The sequence below is a fragment of the Canis aureus genome, chromosome 5 (assembly GCF_053574225.1).
Source record: "Canis aureus isolate CA01 chromosome 5, VMU_Caureus_v.1.0, whole genome shotgun sequence".
Taxonomy (NCBI): domain Eukaryota; kingdom Metazoa; phylum Chordata; class Mammalia; order Carnivora; family Canidae; genus Canis; species Canis aureus.
The window spans coordinates 79,211,318-79,238,858 of NC_135615.1; the positions used below are offsets into that span (position 1 = coordinate 79,211,318).

Below are 27,541 nucleotides of genomic sequence, written 5' to 3' on the forward strand. Positions count from 1 at the left end.
GAGAGAGAGAGAGAGGCAGAGACACAGGAGGAAGGAGAAGCAGGCTCCATGCCAGGACCCTGACATGGGACTCGATCCTGGGACTCCAAGATCGCGCCCTGGGCCAAAGGCAGGCGCCAAACTGCTGAGCCACCCAGGGATCCCTATTTATTTATTTATTTATTTAAAAGTGTTTTGTTTATTTGATACACACACACACAGAATGAGTAGCAGGGAGACAGGAAGGGGAAAAGGTGTAGCAGACTCCCCGCTGCGCAGGGCCTCCACTCAGAGCTTGATTCCAGGACCTGAGCCGAAGACAGGTGGCCAGGAGGAGTGATGATCTTTTAACAAACTACCAAGGAACCCATGAAAGAATGTAGAATAAAGCAAGAGGGCCCCCCAAAAGTGAGAAGCCATAAACAAGGACCCCTCGTAGTGGAGACATCACACCTGTTTTCATTTTCATGACTCTTTTTTTGTTCTTTCCCCTGCTGTGTGCTAAAGATACAAGAATTTTGATGATAAGAAAACAGATTAGATCATGCTGTGCTGGTTCTCAAATGGCTTTACTAGATTGCATCCCCAAAATGAGGGAGTTTATAAATTTTTGGTTTGGCTTTTAGGAGCCTACAGGATCTGATTGCAACCTTTCTTTTTCATTACTTGCTCCCTGTTCTTTGTCATCACATGTCCTGAACTTGGACTATATCAGCCAGCTCTTGGTAGCTTTGCACTTTTGCTCATCATCTTGTTCCCTCTGCATGAAAAGATTTTCTTATTCTCATCTCTCTACTCCACCCTTTGTTCTGTTTACAGAACTCAAATTCCTTCCCTAGGGAGGAAAATAAACTGCAACTCCCTGCACTGGTGGTGCTTTGCTTGCCCTAATTTCACTGGGTCTGGATAGTAGATAACTGTCCATTTCTGCTTCTCCTCGAGACCCTGAAGAGCCAGAGGGCAGAGCCTGGCTGTATATGGTTATATTTTCTAGTGCCCAGCCAAAGGCTCAGATGCAGGAGGCTCTCAGAATCATGCGTTGGGGACTAGCATGTTCTTCTTGTTCTTTTAACTCAAAATATGCCATATATTCATGCTCAATAAGTATAAAAGACTGAAAAGTCACTGTTCTTTAGCCACAAGATTCTATGTGAACAACCAGTATTATCAGCTTTTTATGAATCCTTCTAGATATATATAAACATACATATTTTTCTCCTTCCTTTTTAAAATAAATGGGATCATACTGAAACAGTTTCACACTTTTTCACTTTACTGTGCTCATATACATATGAGCATTTTTAAGTATACATATACATGTATTTTTAGATTTTATTTAACCAATTAACTATTGATAATGTTTCAGTTGTTTTTATTCTTTTGTTATTAAAAACAATGCTACAATGAATAATCTCATATTTGTCTTATTCAGATATGTACACATTTACGTAGGAAGAATTTCTGGAGGTGGAATTGCTAGGCCGATAGGTGTGGGCACTTTTAATCTTGATCCTCATTGCCTGATTGTTCTCTATAAAGAATGTCCAGAAAAAAAAAAAAAAAAAAAAAAAAAAGAATGTCCAGTTTCACACCCATCAGCAGTATATGGGAGTCTCTGTCCCTGTACCTTTTTTTTTTTTTAAGATTTTATTTATTTATTCATGAGAGAGAGAGAGAGAGAGAGAGGCAGAGCCACAGACAGAGGGAGAAGCAGGCCTCATGCAGGGAGCCCGATGCAGGACTTGATCCCTGGACCCCAGGATCACATCCTTGGCCGAAGGCAGGCACTAAACCGCTGAGCCACTCAGGGATCCCCTGTCCCTGTCCCTTTGCCAACACAATGTGTTATTAACTTTTGGACAAGTTCCATTAAAAAAAAAAATAAAGTTAGGTTTAACTTTAAGTGTATGTGTGTGTGTACCAAATTCATGATCACCTCTTAGTTGAAAACCATCAAAAAGTATCTGGGGGCAGGAACAATCTGGAGATTCTAACCCCACGTTCACAGAAAAGCAATTCTCATTGGATTCCAAGGATAATTAAGGAATGTGGTAGGAAAATGTCACGGACAACCAATTTCTTTAATAAAGAGACTTTACTTTTGGGGAGCAACCTACAGATGTCAGATGCCTTTTACATATATATTGCTTTTGACCAGCGGGTACATTCCTACACCTTCAAGAATTTTTTTAAAGCGTAACCAGGAGGAGCTAACTTGGATGAACACCTTGATGTTTTGGGTCAGATTTTGGGTTATCTTCTGATTATTTCAGTAAGGAGATCACTAAAGAGGTCAGAAGATAGTCTGAAATCGGCTCCACAGTCCTGGTGTGAGGATTAAATAGGATGTCTGTAAACACAGACACAGAAACAGGCACCATAAAGCAGCTGTAATTATTAGCTGACAAACAATAGGTTGTTATATGGGGGTGATGACAGATTAAGGGGCTACTTTGGTGATAAAATCTGCCTTCTTGGCTGTAAGGGCTCTGGGAGCCCAATAAATTCCTCTCTTGCACTCATCAGCAGTGCAACTGTGAGCACATCCCCTAATGTCCCCGGCCTCACTCTTCGCATCTGCAAAGTGGGAAGAAAAAAAAAAAAATTCCAAGGCTCAAGGTTTGCCCTGAGCTTAAAGGTGCAACACTCCCAAGGGCTTGCTACACACTAGTCCTCTTCTTTTCCTCCCCCCCTAAAGAGGCGGAGCTTTAGGAGTCTCATTAGTCTCGGTGGAGCCATCACGAGCCCATCAAACACCCCAACAATAACCCCGGGAAACCAGAGCGACGCGAGCACGACCAGCACCGCCAGCGCCCCGCGCGGCTCCCAAGGGCAAAGGGTCACCAGCGACCCGCGATCTCGGACTTCCGGTCAGCCCCCTCGCCCCGCCTCTCGGCGACGGAGACCCCGCCCCCGCGGAGGCCGCCGCAGCCGGGCGGTCACCCGGGCAACGCCGTCTTCCGGTCCGCGCGGCCCCGCCCACTTCCGGCCCCGGCGTCGTTGCGTCAACGCCGGGCGACGCGGAGCGGGTCTCCGGAAGGGCGGCGTGGGGGGCGCGGTTCCGGGCGGAGGGCGGCGGAGCGTGAGGGCGCGCGGCCTGACCTCGGCGTCGCCGCGGGCACCCGGGGCTCCGCGCCAGCCATGGAGAGCGGGGGGCGGCCCTCGCTGGGCCAGTTCATCCTCCTGGGCACCAGCTCTGTCGTCACCGCCGTCCTGTACTCCGTGTACCGGCAGAAGGCCCAGGTCGCCCAGGAGCTCAAGGTCAGTGCTGGGGCCAGCCTGGCCTCCGCGGGCTCGACCCTGCCCCCCGGTAACGGTGGGCCCGCCCTTCGCCTCGGGCCGGAAACCGCCCCAGGGCGGAAACCGGCTCCTGAGAGGTGTCGCCCCGCCGGTCTCGGTGGGGGCGCGGCGAGCAGAAGTCGGGTCACGTGATAACCGCTCCACCTGCCCCTCTTCCTCTCAGTCCCTCTCCTCACCCGGAATCGCGACTGGATTACATCATTCGACAAATTCTTAGCGGGCCGCCTGCTCTGCTCCAGGCCCTGGGGCTCCTGCACGGATAGAAGAGACCAAAAGTCTCTGCCCTCATGGAGATTCCAGTCTGGTACAGACAGACAAGTACATCGGATGGGGTGACAGATGGGGAGGAAAATAGGACAGAATGAGGCGGGGAAGAGAGGAAATGCGGTGCCGGAGAAAGGGAGGTGTGCTATTTTAAAGAAGGTGACATTTAACAGAGCCCAGGAGGAGGTGAGGGAGACCGTGCAGGTGTCTGGGGGGAAGAACAGTTCAGATGGAGGGAACAGCAAGTGCAGAAACCCTAGACTTTGCCCATTTATGTAACCACTCAGTTCCTTGTTCCTACAGACTCTTCCTTTTTTGATGGTTTAGTTACTTTAAAAATAACACTTTCTTTCTTAGTCTGCCCTTTCCAGCTTAGCACATTCTCATCTTGTTTTTTTTTTTTTTTCTCCTTCACAATCATTTTTTTTTTTTTTTTGAGGTATGGAAAATGACAGTCATCTCCAGATTGCAAATGGGGAAATTATTGAGACTCCCGGGAAAAGTCTTAACAGCTCCTCAAGTTGGAACTTAGGTCTTTGGATTCCAAGTGTGGGATTATTATTATTTTTTCTTTTCTTTTTTCCTTTCCTTTCCTGATTGACCGCATTGCTTTACTGTGACGGTCTGACTGGCCCATGAGAGATGGACCTCTTTAGGTCGGAGACAGGGTCTTACGTATGCTTTTTCTTCTAGGTTGTAAGTCAGTGCCTGACAAGTGGTAGACGCTCAGCGAATGTTTGTGGATTCCTTTTGGCTGAAATGTCACGATACCACAGTCAGGGCTTCGCTTGACGTTTATTTGAAGGATTCCTAAACCTGGCTTAGTTCATTATCACCATATTGTTTTCAATAAAAGGGCTCAGGAACCAATGTGTGAAATCCCTGCCGTCAAGGGGAGTTTGGGAATGCATCTGGATCGAACCAGGTTACCAAGCAGTTAGATTTGTGGTGCAAATGGCGTCCTAGTGAGATTCCAGCTGCCCAGTTGTTTGATTATAAACAGGTTACTGCTGAAGTCATGTGCCAGGAGTGTAACTGATAACTCCACTTTCTGACTCTAAAAGTCTGAAATCAGGTTGGCATCAAGCTGGCTGAATGTGGGACCTTTGAAGCAGTGAACTCTCCAGGATCTATTTTTGGGTGGCCTTAAAAGTTTTGCCAGTTAGTTCCCAAATGAGGTTGAAACAGCCCCTTCCTGGAAAGAGTTGGGATTCCTAATATTTTAGGTTCTGTTTTCTTGATCAGATTACAAAACTCGCAGAGTAGGTTTGAGTCTTAACCTTGTGCATCTCTCGTAGTGATGGGAATGCATATTTATTGCCTGCCTATTATGTGCCAGCCCCTGGGCTAGATTCCTTCACACCTTACACATCATTGAACACACATAAAAATCCAGTGATAGTTTTATCTCCATTTTTTTTTTTTTACAGCTTTGGCAATTGAGACTCAGGTAAATTAAGTTGCTCAAAGTCACAATAGATGGACTGAAGGTTGATTCAAGTGTCTTTCCAACCGTATTCCCTCTCCCCTTTAAAAAATTCTAACTGGCCATCCTGTGGTGGATGCTGTACCAGCTGTGTGACTTGGGGCAAAGCATTTCATATCTCTGAGCCTCAGTTTCCTTATCTGTAATTGGGGCTAATAATGTCTGCTGTATAGGGGTGGTAGGAGCATTGCATGAATTTACGCGTGTAAAGTGTTTAGCGTAGTGCCTGGTACATACAGTTGACCTTTGAACAACATGGGTTTGAACTGTGCAGGTCCACTTACACGCAGATTATTTTCAACAAATACAGTATTATAAATGTATTTTCTTATATTTATTTATTTATTAAAGATTTTATTTATTCCTGAGAGATACAGAGAGAGAGGCAGAGACACAGGCAGAGGGAGAAGCAGGCTCCCTGCGGGGAGCCCGATGCAGGACTCGATCCCAGGACCCTGGGATCACAACCTGAGCCAAAGGTAGACACTCAACCACTGAGCCATCCAGGGGCCCCTTCTCATGATTTTTAAAAAATATATATTTTTTAAATTTTATTTACTTATTCATGAGAATACACAGGAGAGAGAAGCAGAGACACAGGCAGAGGGAGACACAGGCTCCATGTAGGGACCCTGATGTGGGACTCGATCCCAGGTCTCCAGGATCACACCCCGGGCCGAAGGCGGCACCAAACCGCTGAGCCACCGGGGCTGCCCTAAAAAATATTTTCTTTTCTTTTCTTTAGAAAAGAATACAGCATATAACCTACAAAATGTGTTGATTAACTGCTTAACTGCTTATGTTATCAGTAAGGCTTCTGGTCAGTAGGCTATGAGTAAAGTATTTGGGGAGCCAGAGGTACATGCAGATTTTCAACAGTGTAGCGGGTTGGTGCCCCCAACCCCTGCATTGTTCAAGGGCCAACTGTAGTCTCTCTAAGTGATTATTCATTCACTAACTTATTCATCAAATACAGGTCGAGTGCCTGCTGTGGGTCAGGCACTGTTCTCACCACTAGGGGGACGGCAGTGAACGACGCCCAGGAACTGTTCACTGGTTTTATTAATTCTCTTATTTTTGATGCAGCAGTGCCAGGCTGGGCTGGTCCCCAGGCACAGCAGGTGGGAAACTGAATCGGAGGGGGTGGTAGGAGCAGAGAGGCGACAGCAGACTTCACAGTGCTCGCCTTCTTGTCAGAAGGTGGGACAATGAACTGGAAAATAGGAGAATAGCTCCAGCGAACAGAGCCTTGTCCCGCAAAGGTGAAGGCTCCCCTTTACTGTCGTGTACCAATGCAGAGCATGGAGTGATACAGGCCTGCTGAGGGGAACACCTACCATGGCCCAGCCCCCTGCCATGGCCCAGGCACTGGTTTTGTGCTTTACACATAAGCTCTTTGGATGCATGCTTCTGTGTCGTCAAGAAGACATTAAATTGTGTTCAGTCCATGGCATGGAAACGGATAAGTACCTTTCCAATTTTCACTAAAAAAAGCTAAATGAAGAGGAGGGTATGTTTCCGTTAACTGAAGAAAGAATGTCAGTGGCACCCCCATTCTAAAGGTGGCAGATGCCTGATTCTATGGTGAAACTTCTGGGGCACAGCTTGGGAATGTGATTCTCTATAATCTCCTTCCTGCCTGATTTCCTCATTCTCTCAACATGAAAAAAGTAAATAGTCTTTTTCTTGTTGGGCCTGTAAGTGTGATAGAACATGCAGTATTCAGCAGCCAGTTGAATGTGTCGTTTGCTTTTAGGGAGCTAAAAGAATCCACCTGGGCGAAGACTTAAAGAGCATTCTTTCAGAAGCTCCAGGAAAATGTGTGCCTTATGCTGTAATTGAAGGTATGTTTGTTTATTGGCAAGATTTAAAACTTCCTCTTCTCAAAGTTTGATAAAAGTCTTGGCTGATATAAATGGCCTTTTGTGTGGGGCTGTGGTCCAGAACTTGGACTTTGGGATCAGAAAGACCCAGGTTATTACTCTGTGATCCTGGCACAATTACCCAACCTTTCTGAACCTCCCTGGTCCCAACTGAAAAAGAATTCCTATTTTTTAGGGTGGCTGTAAAGCTGAAATGTTGGATCCATGTAAAGTGCTTAGCAGAGTACCTGCAAACCATAACTTACTGTGATACCATTTTCATCATTTTGATTAACTGAACTCAAGCTAAAATCAAAATTTAAATCACCTTAAAGGGAAGGACAGAGCAATTCTTCAGAAATAAAATTATTTGTTTCCATTTAGGAGCTGTTCGATCTGTTAAAGAAACACTTAATAGCCAGTTCGTGGAAAATTGCAAGGGAGTGATTCAGCGGCTGACACTGCAGGAGCACAAGATGGTGTGGAATCGGACAACCCACCTTTGGTACGTACCCTTCCTCCCCTGGCCAGGCCTCACAGCTGGTCGGCTCAAATGCTGGTGTCCGGGGCACTGTTTCCATGTTTTCAGATTCCCTTGAGACAAGGCCCAGACCAGTTTCTTCATGCTGACGGTATTCTTGCCTGCAGTCTGAGGACCTCTTATATCAGAGTTACCTAGGCATCTTGTTCAAATGGAGATTCCTGGGTTCCATCCCAGACCTACCGAGCCAGAATTTCTGGGATGGGAGGCCTGGAATCTGTTGGTATGCTCACTGAAGTGTGAGAACCCCTGATTTATGGCATGGATTAATGAATTCAGTATTTATTAAAACAATGGAAAACCATTTTTCCAACCAATCCTAGTAGATTTTTTTTTTGTCTTTTGTATTATAGTAAGAATGCTTAACATGAGACCTACCCTTTTATTTTTTTTTAAGATTGATTTTTTTTATTAGCAAGCATGAGCAGGGCGGGCGGGAGGGCAGAGGAAGAGGAAGGAATAGACTACCCACGGAGCAGAGAGCCCAATGTGGGGCTCAGTCACAGGACCCTAGGATTATGACCTGAGCTGAAGGCAGACGCTTAATGGACTAAGCTACCAGATGTCCCACGAGATCTACCCTATCAATAAATTTTGGAGTGTAACATACAGCACATCTCTAGAACATATTTATTTTGTATAACCAACACCTTGTACCCACTGAACAGCAACTCCCATTTTCTTCCACCCCAGCCCCTGGCAACCACCATTCTGCTCTCTGTTTCCACAAGTATGACTATTTCATTTTATTTTACTTCATTTTTTTTTTTTTTTTTAAAGAGAGAAAGAGAGCATGTACCTGCATGCATGAGCAGGGGGAAGGGCAAAGGGAGAGAGAGAATCCACGCTCAGCACAGAGCATGACACGGGACTCTATCTCACCACTCTGAGATCATGGCCTGAGCCAAAATCAGGAGTGGAACGCTTAACAGACTGAGCCCCCGCCCCCCCCCCCCCCCACGCGCCCCTGAGTATAACTATTTTAGGTCCCTCATGTAAATATTTGTCTTTCTGTGCAGTGGCTTAGTTCTCTTAGCATAATGTCCTGCAGGCTCCTGCCTCTTGTCACGGTCACATATGTAGAATTTCCCTTCTTTTTTATGGCTCAGTAATGTTGCACTGTTGTGTATCACATTTTCTTTCTTTGCTCATCCCCTGATGGGCAAATAGGTTGTTTCCATGTCTTGGCTCCTGTGAATACTGCAGTGAACACGGAGGTACAGATAATCTCCTGAGACCCTGATTTCAGTTCTTCAGGATGCACACCCAGAGAAGTGGGGTTGCCAGATCATATGGTAGTTCTGTGCTTAATTTCTTAAGGAATTGGATACTTATTTGAAAGTGGCAAAGAGAGATAAATGGTAGGCTGGTCTCTGACAGCATTTATTGGCCAGTGATGCTGCCTGGGATCCTGAGCAATGGATCTGCCTTATGAGGAGGCATTAGGATAACAGTGATCAGTGCATACTCTTGCAGTTCTTTCAGACTCTGTCCTGTCCTGCATTTAGGCCATCCCCTGTCTGCTTGGGCTTGAGGTGTTTGCTGTCCTTTATTTTTACCTTGGGTTCTCTCTTTGTTTTAGGAATGACTATTCCAAGATCATTCACCAGAGGACCAACACGGTGCCCTTTGACCTGGTACCCCACGAGGATGGCGTGGGCGTGGCTGTGCGAGTGCTGAAGCCCCTGGACTCGCAGGATCTGGGCCTGGAGACAGTGTACGAGAAGTTCCACCCCTCCATCCAGTCCTTCACCGATGTCATTGGCCACTATATCAGCGGCGAGCGGCCCAAAGGCATCCAGGAGACCGAGGAGATGCTGAAGGTTGGTGCTACCCTCACAGGGGTAGGCGAGCTGGTCCTGGACAACAACTCCATCCGCCTGCAGCCCCCCAAGCAGGGCATGCAGTACTACCTGAGCAGCCAGGACTTCGACAGCCTGCTGCAGAGACAGGAGTCAAGCGTCAGACTCTGGAAGGTCCTGACGCTGGTCTTTGGCTTTGCCACCTGCGCGGCCCTCTTCTTCATTCTGCGGAAGCACTACCTGCAGCGGCAGGAGAGGCAGCGCCTCAGACAGATGGAGAAGGAGTTCCAGGAGCACGAGGCCCAGCTGCTGAGCCGCGCCAAGCCCGAGGACAGGGAGAGTCTCAAGAGTGCCTGTGTCGTGTGTCTGAACAGCTTCAAGTCCTGCGTCTTTCTGGAGTGTGGGCATGTCTGCTCCTGTGCCGAGTGTTACCGCGCCTTGCCAGAGCCCAAGAGGTGCCCCATCTGCAGACAGGAGATCACCCGGGTCATTCCGTTGTACAATAGCTAATGGTCTTGAAGCCCCACAGGTGGAGGTGAAGGGACCCCACTCCCCCTTCTCAGGAATGTTTGTCTTGAGGCCTGTAGAAGAGCAGCGATGGGGATAGCTCTTATCCCAGGTATGAATGAGGGAGGAGGCTGGGGAGCCATCCAGGTCTCACACCTCCAGCACTGGGACGTTGCCGCGCCACCACAAGAGGGGACTCCCCACCTCCGGCCCTGCTTGAGAATCACAGCCCCACGCTGGGGTGGGTGTGGTAGCCTGGCATTCCTTCCTGCAACCAGAGGAGTGTGTGCGTGTGATTGACAACACCTCATCGCTTAGGGCCCGATCTTTTGGTCCTTTCTGGGGAACTCCTGGTTCCCGTGGACTTAAACTTTGAGTGACTCAACCAGCTGGGAAGCAGAGTCGGGCTCTGGGTGTGGGGTATGCTTCACAGAGCTGTCTCTGAAGAGTCGCCTCTGAAGAGGCTGTCGCACAGCCTTTCTTCCTTTTAATGATACCCCACATAAAAGGCCGGGCTGGACATGTCACTGTGTCCCTTTCCCCTCACCTGCTCACCTCGTAATGTGAGCACATGTCTGTCAGGACCAAAGAGTGAAGCCTGCCATCTGCCTTCTACGGAAAAGAAGGAACTCTGGTCAGCAGGCGGAAGAGCGGCCACTTGAAGAGACAGTGGGACTATCCTCTGGTCCGCAGTGGCGAAGGTGGCAGCTTGGCTGCAGCCCCCCTGGAGTCTCCGTGACCTAGAGGGAGGGCCGTCTGAGTGCACCTTCGGCCCTGATTGGGAGTTCCCGGGGCCTGAGCGGTGAGCACCGGGCCTGGCTTTCCCTGCCTGAGGTCAGCCTGCAGGGCCTCACCGCCTCAAGGAAGCAGTGAGGCTACCTGTCCTGGCCTCTTGGCCATGTTGGCTTCCCTCCCAGGCTGTCACTGAGGCAGAGTAGCCAGCCAGCACCTTGGGCACCAAGCCTTTTCTACAGTCCCGCCTCCTCACATCGAGAAGTTAACATCCTGTGGGTGGAATCACATCGCCCCTTCCTGGGTTGCTGTCTCCCCCCCGCCCCGCCCCCCCCGACCTGCTCCCCTTGAGTTTGTGAGTGAAAGAAGTGGAGGAGCCCTTCTCACCTCCGACTAGTCCGAGGTCTTGTACACAGCTCTCATCTCCCTTCCCTGGCTTTGAATATTCATCCCCTATCCTCCTTTGTGTGGGGGAGGCGGGGGTGCTCTCAGGGGGCTGACACCTGTTCTATGCAGTGTCCAGTGTGGACAGCACAAATTAAACACGTTATAACCAAGTGGGAGCCTGTTTTTTTGTCCATAAAATTTCGGTGGCTTGGCTGAGGCTTGCCCAAGATGGAATCGAATTTCACCGCGGTGGAATGATCTAGAGACCTTGAGGCCTTGTGTGTGTCTTCTCAGCAGAGAGGTGGTCTGGGGCTCCTACAGGTGGCGTGTGGCTTGGTGAGGTGGAGGCCTGGGGGCAGGTGTCCTGGAGAGCAGCCTGTAGGGGGACCTCACCTCACTAAGGATGTCGTCTTTCTTTTTTTTTTTTTTTTTTAAGATTTTATTTATTTATTCACGAGAGAGAGAGAGAGAGAGAGAGAGAGAGAGAGAGAGGCAGAGACACAGGCAGAGGGAGAAGCAGGCTCCATGCAGGGAGCCCGACGTGGGACTCGATCCCGGGTCTCCAGGATTACACCCTGGACTGCGGTTGGTGCTAAACCGCTGAGCCACCAGGGCTGCCCTGAGAACTTCATCTTTGAAGAAGTCCCGAACGGAGGGGCGGTGAGAGGCCCTGGGTGGAGTGCTGGGGGACAGCAGAGAGGAAAGGAACGTTTGGAATATTGGACTGGATGTTCTTTCAAGCTATAATTTCAAGGTGGGTTAATCCTCACAACCTGCCGGCTCCCCTGGTGTCTGCTCCTCACAGATGAGATGGCCCACGAGGGGAAGTTTGCTGGGCTAGGGGTATGCGGCTGGTTGGTGGTGGGTCCAAATTTAAACTCTCCACTGTTTCAAAGCCCCTGGCCCTCCTGCTCGCTGGCGGTGGCCAATTTCCTGCATGCACAGGAATACCCCACGGGAGTGTTGCTCCCGTTAGTGGAGGGACAGTACTGCGCCCCGGCTGGTGCAGGGGAGAGCTTGGGTTCCCATAGCGCTGCCTTGGCTGGGCAGGGTGAGGGGGTGACAGAGTGCCTCCAAGGCAGCAGCCCCTTCTTCCTTGGCCTTCAGCTTTGACACGGTCAGAAAGTCCAGCTTTTAGTAGAGGACGAATGAACCGCCTGTGGCGGGTGTCTGTGATGATCTGTCAAGAATTCAGCCCTCGGCGCAGATGTCAAGAGTAGGTCCGACCAGAGGGGGTGTAAGGGGAAGGCAATCTGCTCTACCCCAGCCTCGCTCAGATCTGGGCAGACCCAGTCTGTCTCGAGTGCCCCTCTCCAAGCAGAGGCAGGGAGGTCCAGTAGCAGCACATGGTCCCCGCCACAGGAGGTGATAGCCAGTGGGGAACACAGGCACGCAGGTGCCCAGGTGCTGGATTTGAGGTCCCTGCTCAGTCCTAGCCCAGGCGGGGCTGGCACTCACAGCCCCTTCCACCTGTGGCCACTCCCACCTTACGTCCTGGGACTCACCTCCAGGAGGGCTGAACAGGAGGGAGGTACACTGAGGCAGGCGGGCCCAGGCTGGGGAGTGGCCATGGCAGGGAGGTGAGGACAGAGGGCGGTAGTACTCAACTGACCTCGGGATAGTTGCGAGTTAGCAGTTCTTTGCCAATTCAACCCTTCTGCTCAGTCACTTGAATCCTAGGCAGACAGCTTCAGGAGGGGTCACTTGGATCACTGCTCCTGGTGTTTTGAAGGTCTCCTGGGCACTTTATGTGCATGGCGGGGGCGGGGGGGTCTACAGAGTGTTATCTCCACTTGACAAGTGAGGCTCACGGGGTTCCGTGTTTGCATCTGGCCACACAGCATTGTGAGCCAGCCAGTGTTAGGTTCCTTGCAGGCAGTGTTTCTAAGACTTAGGGCAAGCAAGCAGGGGAGACCGTATTACCCCACTTATAGGTCATGGGATGTGCTCAGGGGTACCGAGGTCTGACTAAAACTCCTCCGCCTTTTGCCTTTTATCACTTTAAGCCTGGAGGGGAAGGGAAGTTGTCCAACAGACAACTGAGTATTGCAGACTCAGTGTTTTCCCCAGCCAGTCATCACCTCAACAATCACCAGTCACACCCTGGTTTTACGAATCACAGGAGGGGACTTTGAGGTTCCCTAGCTTATCTTGATGGAACAAGAGCCGGAAGGCAGGTCTCTGGAATCCTAGCTCTTTCAGAATTATGATAGAAAGTTTGAGAAGCAGCAGTATGTGAAACAGTTAAAAAGCAGATAACACGACACACGTGGCCAATCTGGCACCCTTTACAACCTCTGCCCCAGGCCATGAAAATCCCAATCGGACGATGGGTCTGATGCTGATGATCCCACAGGTCCTCCAGAATGCTCAGAGGAAGAGCCGATCATGTTCGATGTCATTTGATGGGCATTTATTCATCAAAAAGCATTTGCAATCTCTGTGCCTGGAGATGCAGAAATGAGTAAGACACAGTCTCTGCCCTCAGAGGGCTCAGAGTTGTCTTAATACACCCTCGTTGTTTGAGAGGCGGTGGACCGTATCAGGAGCGGTGACTCGGTTGTTGGGCATATTTGTGGTTCACAGAATAGTGTAGCTGGGATGGGCCTTTGAAATCGACCTGGTTAGAGCACATTCCCTGACCGTTGACAATAAACCAACCGGGGCCAGTGCATCCTTGCAGAGAGGAGCCAAGCAAAGAAGACGTAGCCCCCAGAGCCTGGAACGACCTACTCGAAACACCATCCGGACCGCGTCCCTCCTCTGCTTGAAGCCTTTCCCCAGGCTCCCTGTCATCTCCAGGGACATGACTCTTCCCTGGCATCTGGAGGCCTATGTAACCCAGCCCTGGCCACCTCTCCAAGCCTCTCTTCATCCCTCTGTCTCACACTTGTGGCTCCGACAGCACCTCCCCTTACGTTGTGAGGTTCCTTAAACCTGCCAGGCCCAGTCCAGCCTCTGCAGTCTTGGCTCTTCACCTGGCTACCCTTTAAAACTCAGTTTTAGGTGGTGTCTCCTCCATTCCTAGATGCGTCGGTGGGATTAGATGCCCCTCCCCTGAGATTCCATAATACATACATTCCATAGGAGATTCTTCTTATTCCTGCCCTTAACCATATCACCCATGTCTTGGGCAGGACCTGCATCTTACTTTTTCTCAGGACAATTTTTTGGCACTATACACTAGTTAGAACTAGCTCCAAGTAGCTCTTTGCTAGGTACTAAGTGCTCTACATGATTGATATTTAATCTGCACCATGAATTATGTGTCTGTATTGTTTTTCCTTTTTAAAAAAAAATTATTTGAGAGAAAGTGAGTGTGAGAGCAAGAGCGGAGGGGCAGAGGGAGAGGGAGAAGCAGGATCTCGACTAGGGGCCCCATCCCAGGACCCTTGGATCATGACCTGAGCCAAAGGCAGATGCTTTTCAGTTGGTTAACTGAGCCACCCAGGTACCCCTGCCCCCCCCCCCATATTATTCTTCTTTTAAAGAGAAGGAAACCAGGGCCCTGAGAGGTGAGATATCTTGCCAAGCTCACAAGAGAGTCAAGATGGAACCCCAGGTAGTCTGAGTCCAAGCCCAAGAGCTTAGCAATGAATGTGTGGAAGGAGCAAATTGACAAGTGAGGGAACTAGATGTGGGGTAAGCAGTCCTGGGAGGCTGCCTGTGGGGGTCGGTTATTGGACCAGAGATGAGGGTCCATGACTTGGTTGTAAGAATGAGGGAAGGGCCTGTCTTAGGGCCTCGAGCCAGTGTGGATAAGCTGTTGAAGAGGAACATCACATCCAGCCAGCTAACCAGAGCTTTGAGTTCTCCACACAGGAAAGGTGGGGACAATGTCACTGTGGCATAGGAAATAATCTGGACGGGCAGCCCAAAGGCTGGCCTGCCTCAGGTCCTGGCTCTGTTGCTGTGTGATCTTAATGGAGTGCTTTGACCTCTCTGGGCCTCAGCTCTGTCTATACACGGAGCAAGTTGGATCAGAAGCAGGTTGGATCAGAAGCCCTCCGATGCTCCATCCAGCTCTGACGTTTTGCATGTCTAAGAGATGCGAGTGGGTGAGGGAGGGAGGGCAGTTTGGAGGCACTCTTTGGGGCTGCAGGTCTAGCAGATGAGAGGTGGACCCTCTTCGGAGGGTCCTTAGCTGACCCCCCACAGCTTCAGGACCACATTCCCATAATGCCAGAGAGATGAGCACATTTTCTCTAATTAGATAGTGTTAACTTATCGATTTTGAATGAGCCAAGTTTCGATGTATGATGTCCTGAATTGCTGCCTGGAGTGCTCATTAGTCACTTCCCCTGCAGCTGCCTTACTGTTTTCCAGATGCCAGCCGAGGGACCTGGCATTTCCCTTCCCCAAGAGCGAGGCACACGAGGCCGAGCCAGTGACACTGGCGTTGGTCAGAGGAACTGATGGAGCCTGGGCAGGGGCTGGGGGAGGGGGGGGTGCTCCTCTCTTGCTCTTTACCCTCTGTCCTTGCCAGAGCGATCGCCTCCCCTTACGTTCCTCCAATTCAGATCCCTCCAGGATTGGGCCATGCCTCTGGAGGGCCACAAGTGAACGCAACAAGCATTTATTAGGCGCTGAGCGTGCCAGGCACCTTGTGTCCTAACTTGAATGTTCTCGAGGGTGGGGGGAGGGAGGTACACAGAAAGTTGTATTGATATCAACGTCCACATTGCCACAACGGCAGGCCTCCCACCCCCTAGTCATCTTCCCCGGGTGTTTAACATGCTTCACAGGGTGGATCTTCGTCCACGTTTGCAAGAGGTAGGTCCCTAGGCTTTGTTTCTTCCTACCCTTCGCAGGGCAGGATCCCTGCTCGGCTTGCAGTCTCCGCCGTGACCTCCAGGTGGCGCTGTGCCCCCGCGGTTGAGGCCTCCGGAGCCACCCAGGTGGTGCTAGGAAAGGTCTGTGCAACTTTCCCTTCCCTGAGGGGCGGGGCACAGGCCTCGGAGCGCCCGGGCTGCTGATCCCGGGTGCCGTGGGGCACAGCCTGGAAAGGGGAGAAGCAGGGATTTTCTCCCCGGGTCCTTCCTTTCTCTGCTCAACTCACCAGCAAGCTGGGTGCAGATGTGAAAGTTCTGAGAAGCCCAGAAACTTCTGGGAGGAAAAAAAAAAAATCCCCCCTTTCTCCCCCGATAATGTCCCAGGCATTCACATCTTTAAATATACTAACCATGATTTCTTTCAACAAAAATGAGATATGCATAATGCATCACATGTTCTTAAAATACCCAAATGACTTCATACTGGTAAAAGATGCTTAAAAAAAATTGTATGGCATAGATTCCGATCCCCCCCCCCACCCCCCAGGAAGCATTTTCTCAGCAGAAGACATCCTGCTTCTCTCAGCCTGGCCTGCTGTCCTTGCTCTGGTCTCTTCTGTCCTGTCTTTGCCTTTTGTCCCCTCGTTCAGCTCCTCCGTCCTCTGCTGTGTATTGCAGGGGACGAGCTGTCAGTGACTTTCCTTGACAGCCCTGCCTCTTCTCTGCCCCGTTTGCCTCTTGCCTCCCAGTGTGTGTAAGAGTTTCTTCCCCTGCGTGTGCATCTGTCTTCCTCCCTGAGGCTTTCTTGGGTTCTCTCTGCTTCTGCTTCTGGAGGGGAGGGGGTGTCTCTCTCTCTTCCCATCCTTCTCACCTGTGCATGGCACCTGCCCTCGCAGCTGGAGGATTTCCTTCTTCCCCACCCCAGCTCAGGTAGGGCAGGATGGGGAGGGCCTCTGTGACCATGCAGTGGCTGCTCCTCACTCTTCCCCCGTTTCTATCACACAGAGAGTTCCTTTCCTAGGGAGAAAGGGCCCTGCTGTCCCCCCCTGGAGGGCTGGAGATGGTGGGACTCACTGCTTGGGGCTGACCCCTGCTGAGGCCCAGCAGCACCTCACCAGGTCTGTACACTCTCCCTCTGAGGATGCTCTGCTTACCCCCATTTCAGAGCTGAGAGGCATTCTGGCTCAGAGAGAGAGGTGACTGCATCCTCACACACAGGTCGCTGGGATTGAGCTCGGGTCTTCTGGTTTACCCTCTTTGGCCTGCTGCCCTTCACCAAGTCAAGTAGACAGATCTCTGTGCTGGGAGACCAGGGTCTTGGGCCTGGCTCTGTCCCCAGTAGGGCAGCTCATCTTCCTTGTCTGAGACTCGCTTTTCCCTCCCTGGCAGTGGGAAAGTACCTCTTCTCTGCCCTGCCAGCCTAACCCGTTCTCGTGGACATGAAATGACATCACATCCACCGGATGGGCAAGTGCTCGCCTAACAGCCTATGGAGGAAGAAGGGTGCAGAGCCGAGCATAGCCCCTCAGAGGGCTCAGAAGTCAGTGGCCTCGTTCCTCTGCTCATGTTTGAGCCACCACAGGTCTGGCCCCGGGTGTGGGGGAGAGTCAGGGCTGAGGGCCTCTGGGCTTCAAATGTACTAAAAAGCCCTTCTGTTGTCCCAGGAGACTGGGGAGGGGGGCGGTATTTGTAGGATCTCGTCCCGTATTCTTTATCCAAGGGGCCATAGGGGTTCAGAGATTCCCCTGGAAACTGTGTATACAATATTCTGCTTCTGGGAAAGAGAACCCATCTCTTTTGTCAGAGTTCCAAGGAGTCCTCAGCCTGCAAGAGGTTTGGACTCTTCCATCTACACGCCCTCCACATCTGTGGGTAGGCCGAGATGGAGACCGGAAGAGGCTTGTCCCTGGTTTCCTCAGGGAGGCAGTGTCGCCCAACAGTTGGGAGCTCAGCCTTGAGTCAGACCTGCTGTCTCCCCTGGGCGCTGCGGCTTTGGGCTTGGCACTCCACTCTCCCGGCCACAGGCCCTTACAGATGGTATAAGATAGATGACAGTCCCTCCCAAGGTAATCATGAGCGTGGTTGTGTCTAGAGACATTAGCATCATCTGGGACATGGTAAGCTCTCAGTAGTGATTGGGTAGTAGGAGTTTGGGATCAGAAGGTGGCAGTGGCCCTTTCTGAGCTTGCTGGGGTCAGCTGGGGTTAGTCCCCTTTGGCTCAACTCATTGCTCTGGTTGGGTCAGGGGCTCTTTAGCCAGTGGACTTTGGGGCTCTTGGGAGATCTGGACAGAAGAAGCTGGACAAGTGGGTCAAGTATTCAGACAGAGCCCAGCATTCAGAGCCAGCTCCAGTTCCCAATCTCCCGAGCCTCCCCCATTTGTCCACAGGGCTAAAACCGTACCTCCCCTTGTCTGTCCCCTAGGGTGGTGAGGATGGGCAGGAGCACCATGGTGCCTGGCCTGTCTGCTGCTCTCTTCTTTCTCGGGCCCAAAAGAGGCTGTTGTTTCTCAGGGTGCCACAAAGCCCCAGTGCCCTACCGGCTGGATCTGGTTTGGAGGCTGTAGGCAGAGCTGCTCTCTGAGAGTTCCAGGACCCCTCCCTCCCTCCCTCCTCCACCGGAGGATGTGGAATGATGAGAGGTGGGGAGAGCGACTTCAGGACACCAGTTATCCCCCTTTCAGGTGACATTTGACTCCTCAGCTCCTCCCAGTTGTCCTCACTGTTCCTTAGGTTTTCCCCCAAGAGCCGGTGGGACTCTTACATTGTGGGCTGTTGGTACAATAAAAACTTAAAAAATCACCCTCTGATCCTTTTTAAAATTTTATTTCAACATGGCAAACTTCCTCGTTGAGAAAAGCCCTTTTATTTTCTGACTAATCATGCGCTGCTGCAGCTCCCCGCCCCCATACAATTCTGGGTGTGCCCCGCGATGCGGTGGAGAGGGGGAGCCCTCGGTTCCGGCAAGCCCTGGCGGGCCCCAATTTCCCCATCTGTAACTGGAGGAGGTTGGACTAGATGAACTCTTCCTACAGGTGTTTTCACACTGAGCTGTCTAGAGCTCTGGGGGTTCTTTGGAGGCCTAGGGGGTAGGGGGGTGCCCCGAAGTGTGGGCTTGAGCCCCTAGCTCCCCAGCACCTTGCCCTTTACTTATTTTTTATTTACTGAGGTTCCTTGTAAGATATTTCCAGAAGAAAGGGTCTTGAGGGTCAGACAAGGACAAAGGAAGGGAGACAGACAAAGGAAGGGAGGAAGCTAAGAGTCCTTGAGCTGTCCTGGGGGAAGGACCGGTGCTGCCACAAAAGTCCTCAACACACTTTTGGGGAACGAGTGAAAGGCGAATGAATTCTTGTCTTATTGTTCTTTGATCCGAGGCTTAAAGCAGGTCCAGTCAGTTTTCTCTCATAGGAAAGTCTGGGCCCCTGTGTGTGGGTGGCCGGGTGGGGGCAGAGGAGGCCCCCTTGGATAAAGCCCAGCAAGGCTGCGCCCAGGTTCCAGTCCATGAGTTGAGAGGGCCGGGGGTGCTGCGGGTTTGCATCCAGCCTTGGCTCAGAGTGGTGGTGCCCTGCTGGGAGGCCACTTAGCCTCTCTGGAGGTGACCAGCTGGCCATTGACCTAGCACAGCGTCTTGGCCTTCCCTGCTGCCGGAGGGCTAGGGTCGGAGCCAGCCCTGGCAAGGCTCTGTGGCTCCCGCGCTCCCCCTCTGCTGCCACGTACCTGGGGCAGAGGCATCCCACAGCCACCTCTTCTCTGAGTCTTGCCTTCGTTCTCTGCGGCTGCTCGTGCCTCGGTCTCCCCATCTGGATAGGAGAGAGGGGGAAGGCAACAGAGGGAACCACTGGGCGCCAAGCGTCTGTTTCGTGCTGGGGGCTGCGGGGGCTGCCTTTCCCCTTCTCTACCCCACCCACACTGGTGTAGGGCTCAGAGCACAATAGGGACTTGCCAAGACCTACTACCTCAACCCGAGAATGTCTGTGCCCAAGGGGCCATGGACACAGTCCAGTCCCGTGGTGCCCAATTCGGTGGGGTCCTAGGGTCCGATGAAGTTTGAGGGGAAAAATCCCTCCCCCACTTTTGCCTCAAGCAGGTTTTGTCTACTTTAGATTTGGGAGAACTGGCTGATTTTGCAGCTGAGAAAGGAAGATGTGATTTTCTTCAAGTTTCCTATTTTATGATACCGAGTCAGAGGCCTAGGGGAGGGAACCAGCTTATTCAAAGCCACAGAGAGCCAAGAGTTGAGCATGAAAACTACGTTCATCCAGGACTCACTGTGTACCAGGTGTATGATGCATGTATGACCTTCCCCAGAACGAACTCGACTAAATAGGAATAATTATCAGCCCCATCCGACAGATGAGAAAATTGAGGCACCATGAGGTGAAAATAATCACGGAGTAAAGAAATGACAGGTTAGGGATTTGAATGTGGCCGCCCTAGTGAAGGCTGCCCCCTCCCCACTGGGCTACTGCACTAGACCGTGCATCACCCATCTCCCTTGCTGGGTAGCAGTGAGGGCAGCTTCCACTCCCGTCTTACTTGGTCCATTCCTCCATCTGGACCTGGTGTCCTCAGCACAGCCCTGAGCAACGGGCTCAGAGCCAGCCCCTCAGCCTTGGAGGAGAAGGCAGGGATTCTCCAGGACGCATCTGCATCCAGGTCTAGCACCCCGGGGGTTAAAGGGATGCCCCACTTTAGGCTGGAGAGAAGGGAGGATTGAGTGTGGCCTTTGTAACCGAGACAGCTGCGAGGGGTAGAGGTAGAGGAATGCTACGCTGATGGAGCTTGCTCTTGCGGAACAGCCGCGTGAACTTGGAGACGCCAGTCAGCCTCCAGGTGCCTTATCTGTAAAATGGGCCTGTCTGGGTCCTGCAGCTTCTAAAGGCTAAGGGAAGGCTCCAAGGAGGTCATAGTCATGGAAATGCTTTTCTAACCGTCAAGTGGCTGCGGGTCTGAGGTGTGTGTGTGCAGGGGGTGTGCTTCAGGAAGAGGGTGGGTACTGACTTGGGAAGGTGCAATGGGGCCACCTTTAACCTTATTTGGAACGCGGCAAGGGAAACAAAACCAGGTGGGGTGGAACAGCCGGCTCATCCCCTTCCTCTCGCTTGCTGGGTGTGCAGGGATTCCTCAGCCCTCCCTGTGTGGTGTGCTTACCTCTGTGCAGGGGGCACTGGGCTAGATGCTCAATGTGTGAACTGCTTCATAACTCGGCAGAAAGGAAGGAACCAGGTGGGCAGGGTGGTCCCAGCCCCGCGTGGGGCGTCCCCTATGAGGACCTGGAACCACAGCTGGGAAGGGTGGCTTCTCCTAGCTCCATCACTAGCCTGTGACCTTGGCAAGTCAGGTCTCTATTCTCTCTGCGAACATCAGTTGGGCAGGGATGCAACGTTGCCTCTTTCTACCTCTGGAAGGTATTTATTTTGAGAAGCAAGGTCAATAATGGATGTGAAATGCGTTGGGGGGAAAATAAAAAAGCAGGTTACAAAGGCAAGAGCTTCTTGTTGTAACTTGATCATCCTGCTCGTTAGGCTTTTGTTTTCTCTTCCAGCGTTTGGCCTGGTGCTAACCTCAAAGCAGACACTCTGCAGAGCCTTCATGAATGGGAGCCGGCGGCTTGTGGAGGGAAGCAAAGGGCAGCCGCAGACCTGCATTGACAAGCCGACAAGCTGTGGGATTTGGGGCGAGCCCCCGAGCCTCTCTCTCTTTCTCTCTCTCAGGGCTTTGGTTCCCCCGCCTTTGGCAATGAGGAGGTTGGGCTGGATCGTCCCTAAGGATCCTCCCAGCTCTGACAGCTCTGAAGTGGGAATGAATGAAGTGCTAGTGTTCTTTCTCACTCATTAAGCACCAGGAGCCTGATTTCATTTTGTTTTGCTAACAGTCCTGTGAGGCGCACAGGCAGCTAGCCAGCCACATGCCCCATTTTCCAGCTGAGATTATGGAGTTCAGAGAGGGGACGTGACTTGTCCCAAGTCTCACAGCTAGCCAATGACAGGATGGCGATTCAAACCCAGGCCTGACTCCCATTCCACACCCACCCCACGGGGCCCACTGTCTTGGTCTCCCACTTCTCAGCCCCCTTCCTCCCCTGCCCCCAAGGTGCCTGGCCTCCAGGTGGGGGACGCTTTGGCACAGTGGGAGAAAGGGCTGGGCTGGCTCCTCTCAGGTAGCTCCTCTACCAGATGTTATATGTCACTAAAGAACCACACCCCTTTTCTTCCAGCCTGCCCTCCACCAAGAGAGTTCTAGAATGAAGGGGAGAGTGAACCTGAGGGTGCTCTTTCACTAGGGATGGGGCCAGGGGCAGGGCAGCAGGCTGAGCCAGTGGAGACCTCACTGGCCCACCCAGCTGTGCCCCCTAGTCCTGCCTTCGGCAGGTTGCATGACCTCGGGATGGGTGACCCTCCCGGTGGTCAGGGGGGCCCTGCCGGGCCAGTGAAGGCAGTCTGCAGGCGGAGAGCAGGTGCTGCTGGCTCTGGGCGAGGATAACGAGCCCTCCTCACGCACCTTGCCCCCTCGGAGTTGCCATCTGCTTGGCAGATGCGCCTCCCCAGCCTCTGGGGCCGCCCGGGTCTCCCTCCTGGGGACCGGGAGCCCGCTCCACGCCTCCGAAGCCACAGCCTCTCCCCGGAGCTGGAGGCTGTTGCTGGCAGGGAGGTCCCCCAGGGCAGAGGGCTGCAGGCCCGGGGCGTCCCCGAGGAGGAGGCAGCGGACGCCGCCGAGGGCCGGGCATCCCGGGCGAGCCCGGCGTAATGAGGCGCTCCCCTCTCCTCCGGGAGGCGGGGCTGCCCCTGCACCCCCCCCCCCCCCCGCCTCCACCCCGAGGCCCCGCGGGAGCCCGAGTCCTGAGCCTCGGCCGGGGAGCGGGGCCTTCCAGGGCGATCGCAGTGGGGGAGGGGGGGTGAGGCCCGAGGGGCCGGGCCCGGGGCGTGTGAAGTGGGGCGCCAGGGCGGGGGTGGGGCGCCCGCGGCCGGACGGGGAGGCTGCGTCCTCAGGTCGCCCTGACGCCCTACGACCTTTCCGCCCCAGCGTCCGGCCTCCGGGGAGACCGCGTCCATCTGTCCTTCCCGGCGTGTGGTCCTCGGTCCCCCCGCCCCCTCCGCGCCCCTCCCCCCAGCTCCCCGCGGGAGGCCGAGCGGGCGGCGGGGCCGGTAAACACCCCGCGGGAGGCGCGGGCGGGGGGGCGGCGGCGGAGGCGCCCGGAGGCCGCCGGGCCGGGGCGGGGCTCGCGGGGGGCCCCGGGCGCGGGCGGGCGGGCGGGCGGCGGGGGCCGGGGGCGGGGGCGGGGGCGGGGGCAGGAAGCGAGCGGCGGCCCGGCCGGCCCGCGCGGCCCCGTGACGTCGCGCGGCTTCCAGGGATCTCTCCCCGCGGCCCGGGTCCCCTCGTCCCCGCCCTCCGCCCGCCCCCTCCCCGCGCCCGCCGCGCCGCGCCTCGCCTCGCCTCCGCGCCGCGGCCGGCATTTGTCGCTCGCAGCTCGCTCGCGGGCCGGCTCCTGCGTGCAGACCCCCCCGCGCTCCAGCCCCCGCCCCGCCCCGCCCCGCCCCTCTCCCCGCCGGCCCCGGCCCGCTGCGCTCCGCTCCTCCCCCGGCCGCGGCGCGCCGGCCCCGCCGCCGCCTCCCCCTTCTCCCCGGCCTCCCCTCCGTCTCTCCCTGCCGGTCCCCCTGCCTCCCTCTGCCTTTCTCCTCCGCGCGTCTCCCCGGCTCCCTCCCGGTTCCGCGCTCCCCTCCCTCCCTCCCTCCCTCCGGGCATCCTCCCCCCTCCGCCCCCAGCCCTCCCTCCTCCCGCGCTCCCCTCCCCCTCCGCCCCTCGCCGCCCCGCCGCCCGCCGCTCCCCAGTCAGCCTCCCCGAGGCCGCGCCGCCGCCCGCGCTCGCCCAGGACCGGCCCGCCGGGCTCCCCGGGGTGCGCCTGCCTCGGCCCCGCGCCCCGCGGGCTCGCCGGGACACCCCCTCCGGCTCGCGGCCCCGCCCGGCCCGGCCCCCGCCCAGCGCCCGGGAGCGCCGAGGATGTGAGTCCTGCTCGCCGGCGCCGGAGCAGCAGCCACTCGCGCGCCGAGCCGGAGCGCAGCGCAGCGCAGCGCCGGGCGCTCGCCGGGTCGCTCGGGCGGGCGGCGCGCTCTCGCCCCAGCGGTGCCCCCCGGGCCCTCGCCGGCGCCACCGCCGCCGCAGCCCGCGGGCCGTCCCCGGCCGGCCGCCCCCGGCCCCAGCGCCGCTGACCCTGTCCGCCGCGGGCGGGGACGCGGGCGGAGGAGGCGCCGCCGCGGAGCCCCCGGACGCGACCATGTCGGAGGTGCTGCCCTACGGCGACGAGAAGCTGAGCCCCTACGGCGACGGCGGCGACGTGGGCCAGATCTTCTCCTGCCGCCTGCAGGACACCAACAACTTCTTCGGCGCCGGGCAGAACAAGCGGCCGCCCAAGCTGGGCCAGATCGGCCGGAGCAAGCGGGGTGAGTTCGCGGCCCCCCGGGCGCCCCTGTGTCGGGCGCGCCGAGGCCGGGCCCAGGTTGGCGGGGGCTCCCCCGCAGGCCCGAGCGGTTCCGACCCAACGGAGTCCCGTCGCGCGGCCCTGGGGGGATCCCGCACTGCGGGCCGGGCAGCCGCGGGCCGCCGAAACCCCTCCCCCTCGGCCTGATTCCGGCGGGGGTCACCCGGGGGGCGTGGCGGCCTCTGGCTGCCGCGGGGGCTGCGGGGCTCGTCCCGGGTCCCCTCCCGCGCCAAACTTTGCTTTTCGGCGTCTCACCCCCTCCCCTTTTGCGCAGTGGAGTCGCAGCTGCACTGGCTCCGGAGCCCGGGGTGTGTGTGTGGTGGGGGGGTCCCAGGGCGCCCCGAGGGACGGCGTGGAGGACTGCGGGGGGGGGGGGTTGGACCCGACTCCCGCGGGAAGACTAGGGGCTTTCGGGGCGCACGGGCTTCTCATTGTTACTTAGCGGGGGAGGGGGAGGGGGCCGAGTCCGAGCGCTCGGCGCGGGAGCTGGAAAAGCCCCGGGGAGACTGGGACGCGCGGAGGCGCGGAGAGGAGCTCCGGAGGCGCCAGGACAATGAGGGGGGACGACAGCTGCCCGGAGAGACCGCGACGCAGAGATGGGGGGGCGGGGGCAGGGTGCCGGCGGGTGGCGGTTCCGGGGAGACCGCGAGGGGCCGGGGCCGAGCGAGACAAAGCTCGGGAGAGGGAGCCAGGGCGGGAGAGACGGCGGCCGGGGACGCCAGTCGGGGGAGGACAGAGAAGCAGCTGCAACAATGAGGGAGACCGACACCCCGGCCGGAGAGAGCCCCGGAGACCTCGACAGGTGACGGGCACGCCGGGAGACCGAGGGCGGGACTGAGGCAGGCGAGGCTGGGGGGGGGGGAGCGAGGCGGGAGGCCCTGACCTCGGCGGGGGGGGGCGCGCAGGGGGCCCCCCGCCCTGCACCCGCCCTGCACCCGCCGCGGCCCCCGCGAGCCCCCTTGCTCCTCGCCCCTCCGCACCCGGAGCCTCGGCCACCCGCGCCGCGCTCGGGGCACCCCCGAGGGTCCCCGGCCCGCGGACCTGGTCTCCTCCCCGCCCTCTTCTGCCGGGGAGGCTTCTGGCTCAAGAAATGCGCCCGGGGAGGTGCGGGGGGCTGAGGACGCGGCCAGGGCGCGTCGGGGCTGCGGCCGGGCCTGCGGGGTTTGCGCCCTCTCTGCAGCCTTTCCTGCGAACCGAGCCGGGACGCAGCCTGGGGGGGGGGGGGCGGTTCCGAGGGACGCGGCACGGGGTCCCCCCCTCCCCGCCCCCCGGCAGAGGCGGAGTGGTTGGGGCTGTGTCTGCGCGCGAGGAACCCCCCCTCCGCCTCCCGCGCTTCCCAGGCCGCCCCCCCCCCCCCCGCACCCGGGGCGTAACGGGCGACGTCGGAGACCCCCGGCGAGGCCCAGGCGCGCTCACGTCTCCTTCTCTCCCCTTTTTCTTGCAGTTGTTATTGAAGATGATAGAATTGATGACGTGCTGAAAAATATGACAGACAAGGCACCTCCTGGTGTCTAACTCCCCCAAAGACAATGAGTTAAGGGAGAGTAAGACCGGCGGTAACAGTTATTGGCAAAAAGAGCATGAAAAGAGAAAGCACTTTGAAATCTATTACTAGCTTGCTACCTACGATGAAGTCAACAACCTGTATCTCATGTCAGGCCGGGAGACAGACGAGGCGTGAGAAGGAAGAGGAGGAGGAGGAGGAGGAAGAGGAGGAGGAGGAGAAGGCTCTGGGCTCCTCAGCAAAAATAAAAATTAAAAAAAAAATTTTAAAAATTTAAAAATCACTATATACACACATATAAAGAAATAAAAAGTCTCAGTTGCAGCTATTTGTCAAAATTAATATCCATTTCTTTTTATATACAGTGAATATTGCGCAATTATAGATCTGGATTTTTGAACCACTTAAATAATGAAGCGGCAACACCGGGTGTTTTGAGGTGTTGGCATTCTTCGCTGATTTGGCTGTTCCCAATGTTTACATTATTTAATCTTGCAAAAATGGTTCTGTGCACTTGGATGTGAAATGCTGTCCGGTTTTATTTTTTTATGTTGTTATCCTTGGATGTACAAAAAAAAAAATCAGCAAATGATCTCTATAGATATTGTTTTATTTTGGTCCTCTTTTGAAGTTATCGGGAATGTGTTTAAAACAAGCAGAGAACTTTTCTAAGGAATGATACAAAGGAAGAATCCCTGTTTTACTTTAAAATGACTTGTAAAGCTTGTGTTTCTTTGTTGCTGCAAGCTATTTGCCCAAGTTAATGCAAATGGACACATTTTATATGTCAGGAAAAAAAACCCCACAAAAACAAAGAAAAAAATGCTTGAGCTTTTTCTAACCTCTTTCCTGCAGTCTGTTGTGTGAGCAGCCTGTTTTTTTCTCTAATATTGTGTCAGTTTATTCTCTTTAATGGGCTGTAAAAAATGTAATCACAAGAGTGCCAAATATCTTGAAATGCCAAAAGGCATTTTGGTTTCTTTTCTTTTTCCCTGTGCTCTGAGTCCACGTAAAGGAATGCTTGGAGTGTCTTTTCTGTTATTTATAGGGGTTCTCTTAAGGCACACCAGCTGCCTGTTTTGCATGGTATTTGCAAAAACGCCTCTTGCGTGAGGAAATCTTTTACCATTTTTTTGTTTGCAACTTTGGACCTCAAGAGGTTTCTTCCCTACCCTGTTCCCTCTTTTCTTAATTCGATATTCTGGATGTTGCACCTTTAACCAGCACACAGGGCTATTTCTCCAATGTACAATAAAAGAATATTCCTGTGTCTCACTCCTCTCTTGTCTCTGCTTTGGTTCCGGGGACTTGCTTTTTGTCTGCTAGCTGCAGACAGGAAGGAGGGAACGGTAGCTTTGGTCTGTGAGGCAGCAAGACAGTGTGGAGGGCCCTGTGGATTGGGGCTCAGATGGCAGGAAGGACAGTGGACTGGCCCAAGGGAGAGTGAATTCCCTTTGGATTTTCCTTGGGCTCTCCCTGCTTGCCTGTCGTCTCTGCCATCCCTCGCGGGCTGTGGAGAGAAGGAGGTCGCCTGTGTTGGGAGGCAGGTGGCTTGTTAAGAGCAATGTTTAGAGGCTGGGAGACTTGGATTAAAAATCCCAGCTCCTTCACTTCCCAGCTGTATGGACTTGAGCAGGTGTTCCCGCCTGCCCCCTGAAGCCTCAGTTGCCAAATCGGGAAGGTGGGGATCGAATTGTGGGAGAATTAACGCAACACTCAGCGGGTGATCGCACTCGGTATCAGGCCACTATATGCCCATAGAATGCTTCACCCGGGGCCAGCCACCCCCCCCACCCCCCCGTTGCCTTCTAGAGTTCACAGGTCACTGTATGAGGGATGAGCCCCGTCTTCAGGGGCCCCCAGCCTGGTAGGTCTCTGGCTTCCCCCAATCACCCCTTGAAAAGGCTCGTGATGAAAAAAAAAAATCTCA

At 54.6% G+C, this 27,541-nt stretch overlaps 2 protein-coding genes and 1 long non-coding RNA gene across 4 annotated transcripts; all 3 read left to right on the forward strand.

Moving 5' to 3' along the window:
• Positions 1–3,026: 3,026 nt before the first annotated feature.
• MUL1 (mitochondrial E3 ubiquitin protein ligase 1) lies at positions 3,027–11,030 on the forward strand. 2 transcript variants are annotated; one of them, XM_077899329.1, is made up of 4 exons: positions 3,027–3,240; positions 6,786–6,873; positions 7,276–7,396; positions 9,015–11,030. In XM_077899329.1, exons 1-4 carry the CDS (start codon positions 3,121–3,123, stop codon positions 9,742–9,744), a joined length of 1,059 nt encoding a protein of 352 aa, XP_077755455.1. In that variant the 5' UTR covers positions 3,027–3,120; the 3' UTR covers positions 9,745–11,030. The 2 variants fall into 2 exon arrangements, with proteins under 2 accessions (XP_077755455.1, XP_077755456.1); XM_077899330.1 differs by lacking the exon at positions 3,027–3,240 and adding an exon at positions 6,676–6,699.
• Positions 11,031–16,231: 5,201 nt separating this feature from the next.
• Positions 16,232–21,461, forward strand: LOC144314785 (uncharacterized). Its single transcript, XR_013380637.1, has 2 exons — positions 16,232–17,214; positions 21,177–21,461. It is a non-coding gene; the product is annotated as an uncharacterized LOC144314785 (long non-coding RNA).
• A 2,348-nt stretch (positions 21,462–23,809) lies between these two features.
• On the forward strand, positions 23,810–26,886 carry CAMK2N1 (calcium/calmodulin dependent protein kinase II inhibitor 1). The gene is made up of 2 exons (XM_077899331.1): positions 23,810–24,069; positions 25,552–26,886. The coding sequence occupies exons 1-2, from the start codon at positions 23,904–23,906 to the stop codon at positions 25,620–25,622; spliced, it is 237 nt and encodes a 78-aa protein (XP_077755457.1). The 5' UTR covers positions 23,810–23,903; the 3' UTR covers positions 25,623–26,886.
• Positions 26,887–27,541: the final 655 nt, after the last annotated feature.

What these genes read in the sequence shown, in the direction of transcription:
- MUL1 (XM_077899329.1), top strand. Translation starts at nt 3,121, where the DNA reads ATGGAGAGCGGGGGGCGGCCCTCGCTGGGCCAGTTCATCCTCCTGGGC. An exon ending in AGGTCGCCCAGGAGCTCAAG is followed by an intron (nt 3,241 to 6,785) that starts GTCAGTGCTGGG and finishes GTTTGCTTTTAG; the next exon opens with GGAGCTAAAAGAATCCACCT. An exon ending in GCCTTATGCTGTAATTGAAG is followed by an intron (nt 6,874 to 7,275) that starts GTATGTTTGTTT and finishes GTTTCCATTTAG; the next exon opens with GAGCTGTTCGATCTGTTAAA.
- CAMK2N1 (XM_077899331.1), top strand. Translation starts at nt 23,904, where the DNA reads ATGTCGGAGGTGCTGCCCTACGGCGACGAGAAGCTGAGCCCCTACGGC. An exon ending in GATCGGCCGGAGCAAGCGGG is followed by an intron (nt 24,070 to 25,551) that starts GTGAGTTCGCGG and finishes TTTTTCTTGCAG; the next exon opens with TTGTTATTGAAGATGATAGA.